The sequence below is a fragment of the Centroberyx gerrardi genome, chromosome 23, assembly GCF_048128805.1.
Source record: "Centroberyx gerrardi isolate f3 chromosome 23, fCenGer3.hap1.cur.20231027, whole genome shotgun sequence".
Classification (NCBI taxonomy): Eukaryota; Metazoa; Chordata; class Actinopteri; order Beryciformes; family Berycidae; genus Centroberyx; species Centroberyx gerrardi.
In genome coordinates, this window is record NC_136019.1 from 7,816,409 (window position 1) to 7,824,841 (window position 8,433).

At 39.8% G+C, this 8,433-nt stretch overlaps 1 protein-coding gene across 1 annotated transcript; it reads right to left on the reverse strand.

The window, feature by feature from the left end:
• Window positions 1-246: 246 nt before the first annotated feature.
• LOC139926360 (uncharacterized) lies at window positions 247-5,988 on the reverse strand. The gene is made up of 5 exons (XM_071918076.2): window positions 5,702-5,988; window positions 3,266-3,562; window positions 1,967-2,221; window positions 1,427-1,584; window positions 247-1,174 (listed from the first exon to the last, which is right to left on the reverse strand). The coding sequence occupies exons 1-5, from the start codon at window positions 5,733-5,735 to the stop codon at window positions 593-595; spliced, it is 1,326 nt and encodes a 441-aa protein (XP_071774177.2). The 5' UTR covers window positions 5,736-5,988; the 3' UTR covers window positions 247-592.
• Between the last annotated feature and the right edge of the window lie 2,445 nt (window positions 5,989-8,433).

Sequence of the window (8,433 nt, forward strand, 5' to 3'; positions counted from 1 at the left end):
ATCTAGATGGTTGTTTGCAAAGACACTGGAGCTGGCAAGCATGTACTAGCCTTAAGCTAGTTTCACTGTTCACATGCACTTAGTGAGAAATACATTTGAGTAGGTGTGTGTTACCATGGCATTTTAAGAGATATGATCACAAAATGACTTACATGATGAAAATTGCTCATTTTGTTGGTTTTATCAATTAGTGGGACTGTAGAAACATAAAGAAACAGCTTTAATGAATGAGTTTATTATTGAAGATATGATGATCTCTGGTGAAGAGTCACTTGTAAGCAAATGGAAATTATAATTTCAGAGTTGATAGATGAAAAAACAATATTTCAGTCTGTGTCTCCTGAAAAAGAAGGCAGGTGTCATGTTTAACTTCAGCAATCCCTGAATTGAATTGAAACCATCACCTCAAATGCGACAGTATAGTATCAAGACACTATGTACAAAATTATTGCGCTATCTACAAAGATGTATCCTCCTATTTAAAAATTGTGAATATTACATTTGTTTTCATACGATTTTAGCCCAGTGGCAGAAGAGTGCACTGTTCTGCTGATGCTGACTTTTACACAGTTGGTTCAAGCGTCTCTTACTTTCAAGTGTCATTGTTAGCTGTTTGGCCTCCACAATCCTGTTTGGCCTGTTGATGGTGCTTTGACCTGGGCAGATGTCTTGGCTTCTGCAGCACACTGTACACTGTGTCAGCCTGTATGGGGTGCTGTGCCTCCTCCAGGGTGACAGAGTTCCCTCTGGCCTCTTGGTGGCGCTGTACATCTTTAACTAACACGTCTCCACCATCTGTTTCCTCTGATGAAGCACTTCTAAGGTTCTGTGGGTAAGTCTGCACCGGTTGAACCGTAGCCAACTCTGACGGCTGTTTTGGCCTTTCTCTGGCTCTCATATTGTCCCTGGATTGATTCTGGTGTTCTCTGTTGTCCCTCTTGTCCAGCAGGGTGGTCGTGACTGGTAACTGTAAAGAGCAGTAGACTGTGTCTACTTTCGGAGGTTGCTTGGATCGCACTCCTTCCTCTGGTGTGATGGTTGTGTTGCTGGCCTGGATGTGTTGTGTGTCTACGTTTTCATAATCTGTCTCAGTTTGACAGGAAGAAGATTCATTGCCCGCAGATTGGGGTTGCGCCTCCACCGACAGCCTTGCTATTTGAAGAGCAGTCTGTACCTGATGAGAAGATAACGCAGCAACATGTCAACCATTTAAAAAAACAAAAAAAAAACAAAGGTTACCTACTCTTACAAAGCAACTGCTGGCATGGAAGTGAAACTCAATTTTGCCTTCTTGCAAATGTCTTTAATACTGTATATCACATCAAAACAGCATCCTGTCATGAAATCCTTAAAATTTGACATCCCCAAAAAGAAAATGTGTGCAGTACAGAAATATGTTTAAATATTCTTCAAATTATAAACTTACCTGCTGGTTGTCACATTCTCTTGAGAAGTAAAACCTCTTAGCCAAGAAGACAGCCAACACACAGATGAGAAGAAACAGTGTCCCAGAAATGATTAATGCCATTATAGTGGCTGCTGGTAATGATGTCCCTGTGTATTCAGTGTTAGTTTCACTGAGGCCTGGAAAGAAATAGAAATACATTCTCAGCAAATGAATAGGAAATTTGCCTTGGTTTCCTACACAGAAAGACACCGAGAAATTTTCATCATGGGAAATGACAACTGACTTCATGAAACGATAAGCTCATGGGTATCGATCCAAAAAATCTGCCAAATATGTGAATACTGCATGTCTTTAATGAACTTAAAGTTAACCTCAGTATTAAAGTCATTGATGAAAAGGAAAAACCAGAGAGAAAGAAAGAAAGAAAGAAAGAAATCTCTTTTTGCTCTATACTATATTCACAAATTAAACTTGGCTAAACTTCAGTTCAGTCAGTGAGATCAACAGGTCAACAAGCAGAGGCTGTAACGCTACACTGAAACACTGCATGCTACTTACATATCCCTGTCACACTTTCAGAAACATTGCTCGTGCTGACATGGTTGTTGGCTTTGCAGACGATAGTTCTGTTGTCGGTGGAGATGGTGATGTTGACCGCTCTGAGTGATCTCTGAGAGGTTCTGCAGCGGGTTTCATCGCAGACGGACCACGCCCAGTCGTCCTGGATGGAACAGTTCACTGTGAGGTTGCAGGATCCATCAGACTGGTTGGAGTGCAGGACTGCCATCCTGATAACTGGTCTGGGAACAGCTTCTACAACACCCGGCCCAGAAGAGAAGTTAAAGGGGCATTAAGTAATCTATGACCTTTATCGCCATCTGTCGGCATTCCAGTAGGAATTGCAACATCGAAACTTTTTTACGCTCCTGCACACGTCTCTAGCACAGGCCCTCCACCCAGTGACGGTGTCCTGTAACTCAGTGGTTCTCAACCTTTTTGGCTCCTGACCCCTTTAAACGAAGCAATGTCTACTCGCGACCCCCATCACAAGCGTGCGAGTTCAACCAAAGAATGATTTTCCCTTTTCAGGTTGTTTCATTTGATTCATTATCAGAGGAGGCCTAGAGCCTGAAGACTATTCAGCATTTCACAAGAAAAAATGCAAAAATGAGAGAAAAATCAGAAAAAATAGACGTGATAATGAATTTTTGTAGTAGAAATATGCTTTTTCCCATCCCATAAATCATCTCGCGACCCCCCCAAAATTATCTTGCGTGCCCCTGGAGGTCCAGACCCCCAGGTTGAGAACCAACGCTGTAACCGACAAAAACAAAGCCATAGTTCACCATTGATGAGTAAGCTAGCTAATTAGAGCCAACAGAAACGCCTCGTGAAGAGATAATATATCAGTACAGTAATAATAATGCTTCGTCATTTGCTTTTTTGGCTTGAGAAGGAGGATTGTTTGCCTTCATAGCTTAAACGTCGTGCAGTGTGCAACACCGTCCTCCATCATTGTGCGGTTGAAAATGCGAGTAGGTGGAGAGGAAACTGGTATTGTCTTGAAATTCAATTGGGTGGGGACTTTTCAAAACAGAGCATGAGCCAGAGAGTGAGTTTTGCAAGGCAGAAATCTCAGGCCCTCATTGAGAAATCATCGAGTCATTGGTATTGATCCACAACCATATCAACTGCCTGCAGATATATTACGGTCATTTTATGCTGTGGGACAACAGAAATCTCGCATATTGGATTTTTATTAATGTTTTACCCAGTGTATACGTGTACTGGGGATGAGAGGGGAGAGAGGGATGGCAGGATATGAATAAAGGGAAACATTTATTGCATTAAACTTACCTTGGACAATGAGCCTGTGTTGTTCCCTTGATATAGTAAAGCCCTGGATTAATGTTGCCTCATAGGTGCCACTATCTGTCTCAGTCAGTTTCTTGATACACAGAGAGAAGTTACCACGATCATAGTCCACTTTCTCTGTGTAGTCGGGGTTGATCTCTCCTTTATTATTGATTATCATGACTACATTAATCATTTCCCAGGTAACTTCTTGACCTTCTGGTGATTTTCTAACATGCAGACATACTGAGCTGTTTTTCAGCCTATAATATGTCACTGGTGGGTCATCTGCCGCCATTCCTGATAAGAAAAAAATACAGAATATCAGTAATATTATGGAGTGAATGATTCTTTGGTAAGTTGAACGTGCAAAATAAGTCAATAAAAGCAAGAAGGCAGTCCTCCAGAGTGATGGCAGGCTGTTTCCTAAAGTAATCACTTAGCCAAGTGGAAGTAACTGTTTTTCTTTGTTTGTTGTTTTCGTGTTTGGGAGCTGCTGCTTTTTGGGAGCCACAGGGAGGAAGGATGAGAGAACATTTGATTACTGTAAATGACAAGTGATAAAAAACCATCATGGAACCTTCAGATCCTGGTTTAGGTTTAGTTTACATGCACAACCATGCAAAAGATAAAACATTTCAAAAGGATGAAGAAAAAAGAAATGCAAATGGTGAGACAGAAACACACCAAGGGGCTAATAAAAGTGTCTCGCTCCAGAAGAAAAAGCAAAAAAATCTGGATGAGGAACAATGCGTCCACAAAATAAAATAAAAAAAACACATTATGTGATGTTGACTGATGTTTTTTTTATCTAAATGTGCGCGTTCGTTTTCCTTGTTATTGGTCTCCAAACAGATCATGGCTCTGTCCAGCAGCTGCATATAGCTCAACTCAAGCCCCTGTTTGGTCCAAGATAGCTACATCATGATACATGACCAAACGGGGCAGGTCCGACGTGTTATCGCTGACCAGACTGCAATTATAACCAGATCAATTTATTAATGGCTCTGATTATAACTGGCTGGACTCAATGATATGGCCTGTCAGAGTTAGGTAAATATCCTTAAGCCAAACTAGGACTTGACCGTATGCTACAATGCCTTGCAGTTTGCCTCAGTGATTTACATTCGTACTAGTTATCTAGCCTATATTTTTAGCTAGCACACACATAAGTCATGATGACAACGATTAAGCTAGAAAGGCTGTAACATTTGCTATCACTCACCAACACCGCAGCTCGCTAACTAAAAAAATAAAGCACGTTCTTCAAACCCTGTCTGTTTCTTTTACACCTTCACCAGGATTATTTCTTACTAACGTTAACGGTTTTTAACGGGTTTAAAAACCGGACGTCTCAACAGAGGAGATGGCGATCCCGTTCACCTCAATGTAGGCCGAACTGAAAGTTTTCACACTTGGCACCAATGTGCGTTCACGTGCCACACAGTGACGTAATGACCCTTCCTTCTTTTATAGTTTCCTTGGAAAATGGAACATTTTTAGCTGTGACTTGACTGTGTACCATGAGGTGTACGTCAAGATTTCAACCAATAAAATCATCACAGATTTATGATTGTGTTCAAATAAACCTGCCTTTCTCTCCCTAACTGATATCCCACTGGTTTACACTTTTGAATGATCCCTCCCCTTCGTCATGTCCCACCCCAATATCCTGTTTCAACTGGAAAAACATTAAAGGAATCACATTAAGGAAGCAAGATGCTCTCAAAAAGCCATTTCATTGTGACTGTATTTAAACTTCTACATAGTCTTGTGTAGTTTTCAGCAAATCTGGGCCACATTACACTCACTACCCTAATTCACACCACAGTAGCCTCACCTGGAAAGCTTATTTAATGATTTTATGCAGATCAAGGCACCCATATTCATGCATATGACATGTTGTAGCATGGACTAAAAATTATAAGCTTGGCAAGGGATATTATCTTGTATCCAATTACCTTACACACACTACCTTACTTTGAACTTTGAAGAGTATACCAGAAACCATTTTGTATTAGTCTAACTCGCTTGACCCGGAGCTTTTCTCCTCACTGGAAACTACATTTAATTCTTTTTCACATTTCAGACGAGTAGAAGCGAGTAGAATAGAATAAATCACAGTAGAATAAACTTAGAGGCAAGCAGCTAAGAGTAAGTGCAAAGGTCAGGGCAAGAAATTAAATTAGGAGCTAAGGAGAGACATACAAGCTGTATGAGAACCAAGAGCACAAAGACTTAGCAAAAGCAACTTTATAATTTTGTCAAACCCAGCAATTCATTTCATTTCCTACATTACATGAAAAAAGCTTCAGTGCGTTCAGCATCTTCTCGCAATCTGTTTCCTGTATGAAACCTTGTGTGAATAGCTGCAAAAAGCATAGTAACTGCTTTTTATTTTAGACTTTCAAATGGAAGCTGAATTTTTATTTAACTTACCTGCAATAATACAGCAGATCAGAAGTAGAAGCATTTTCAATCCACTCACAATTTGGTGCTCAGTATGCTTCACACGTCACTTCATAGAGTGAACAGGAAACAACAAAGTTTCCCAGATATGACAGCTGTCAGAGACAAGAAAGAAGTGAACCGTATCTCTCCTCCTCAAAGCATTTCGTTTTCTTCTGATCAGGTGCATGGCTTCACAAGCAGCACAGATTCACTTCAGCTATATCGTTTTCAATTTTGCATTCAACTTCTCCATTTACTTAATTAACTGAGAAATCACCTGGGAGTTTTGGCAGTTTGATAACAGTGCTCTAATTTAAGCCATCTAACATCTGTTTGTGTGTGTGTGTGTGATTGAGACTACATGTATATGTCTACAAGCTGTGACAGACACTCTGTGGTTTATACAGGAAATTAAATAGGTTTCCATGGTAGCTAACTCTCATGAATCAATTTTTGTTTTTCTCCTTGTTCTACGTTAGTTGCAGTCAGACACTTGACAGCAACATTATTGGTCATATTACATCTGAAACGAAAAAAATCGACCACTGTTTTGTGCGTTTCACATCATAATTTCACCTTTGGAGACAGACAACCCAGATAGAAATGATACATTTGTGTCGTGCACATCATACACACATGTTGTAAATCATACATTTATTAAAAGAGGCACTTTAAAAGTACATTAGCAGTTAGACCAATGAGCGTCCAGTATTATCAGTGAGCCACGGCTGACTACACATACAGTATAAACAATCACAACTTCTCGCCAGACATGGAGTAAACTGAAATATTTTCAGTCACTTTGAATATTTGCTTGGCTGGAACAGCAGAACCGCAGAGGTTTTATTCCAAAATTAGATATATATCATTTGAATAGTGACACCGACTCTCATAATATGATTGAAGGCACAAAATCAAAACAGATTATGGTACTTTTTACTTAATGAAAGTTAACTTAAGTCCTTGGTTGACGTAACAACCAAGACTGGATGCTCTATATTTTTGAGATATTGAGCGATGAACTTCAGGTAATAAATTGCAACAAAATGAATATATAGCAGTTTTCAATAGGATGCTTCTTTTTCTAGGGCAGTTGAATTGGTTCTGTCTTGCCATTCAAGTAAAAACACTTGATCTGCTTAGGTATATGAATAGTTTTTGAAGAGTTAATTTCCAAGTTCCTTATAACTCCTTTTGGAAAGCAAAGTTCACCATTCAGCTTTTCATAAATCCATGTGATCCATTCTGTATGTATTGAATATTTGTCCACCAAAGAATTGAATTAGCTCCTATCCTAAATCAAGCACCGTAACTTGATTTAATGTTGTGCTATCTGTTTGTGAGAGTAGGTGTCACTTTTTTCAAACGCTGGGTATCTTATTTTGGAGGAAAACTTCATGTTGATCCAAGTCTGTCCAGTAGACCACTGATACATAAAGGCAGTAGATTAGACACATACTGGCACAATCCACAGGGGCTTCCATATCCTTTGTATGAACAAAATGACAGCAGTAAAAAGATGGGTGTATTTTACAGTAAATACATAGCATTGTGCATTAACAACCATTAATGTGGCATATTGAAAGTACAGCGATGGTTTAACAAATAACAGAACAGAAAGGAGTCAAGAATCAAGGGGATTTTGGGGGGGGAAAAATGGAGATGAAACAATATTTTCATACATACTGTACAAAGGAGCATGCACATGTTAAAACACACATACATGAAGGATGAAACCCAGTACACAGGTGTTTCATACACACAGAAAAAACAAACTCTCACACAACTTTCCCATCTGCATGCATACCCACGCTCACAAACCCATTAACACACACACATACACACAACCACAAGGTTTAATCGTTGGATACAGTGCATGAAGTATTAAAGTTAGTTCAGTTACTCTCCATGTGTGAAGTACCACTTTTCCATCAAGTTAAAGTGCTTTTAGTATCATTACTAAACATTTAACCTCAGTACATAAAACAAGCGTTCAAGTGAAGACATTCGTATCAAAGAGCAGAAGGGATGCACAATATATTCGGGTGCAATAAGTAATGCCATTGTTAGAAACTATTATAGGTACATACAATATGATACATTCCTTTGAGATCCTTCGTGAAAAAATAAGAGTAGGGTTCCAGTATTTTCACCACCCTTACAGGTACGTACGGTACCTTAAAGGGTTTCGTTTAATAAAAAAAAAAAAAAGAAAGAAAAACAGTACTGTGATTCAGTGATTACATCCACGTCAGACCGCCAACTTGAACTATCCTCCAGTTACAGTATATCAAGTCCTTTTCATGAAAAAAAATATATATATTTGAAGTTTAGAAAATCCCCCCCCATGAATAACTTCATGTTGTGCCGTACATGGGTACAGGCCAGGTTTGTCATTTTTTCCCTTTTAAGTTGCTCACCGATCTATACTCTCTACAGACTGGGGGTTGGGTGTGTGTGTGTGTGTTTGAGGTGGATGAAGGGGGTGAGGGTGGGGGGGGGGGGGGGGGGGCTGGGGTCACCAGGTGTGCAAATGCAAATATGTGTAGGCTTGATGTGTGACTGTGTGGGTGTTTTTTGTGTTGAGCAGCTTGTTTCTGTCTCACTCACTTCCTCTCCCTTAGTTTTTTCCTCTTTACCTGAACTTTCACACCATCGTCAACATCCTCTCTCTCTTTCTCTCACTCTCTCTCTGTCTCGCTCCCTCCCTCACCCTCTCC

Bases quoted from the DNA above. Each gene is read 5' to 3' on its own strand.
- LOC139926360 (XM_071918076.2), bottom strand. From the start codon at position 5,735: ATGCTTCTACTTCTGATCTGCTGTATTATTGCAG. The intron at 3,563-5,701 runs GTAAGTTAAATA...TTTTCTTATCAG, and splicing joins GATCTGCTGTATTATTGCAG to GAATGGCGGCAGATGACCCA. The intron at 2,222-3,265 runs GTAAGTTTAATG...CGGGTGTTGTAG, and splicing joins ACACAGGCTCATTGTCCAAG to AAGCTGTTCCCAGACCAGTT.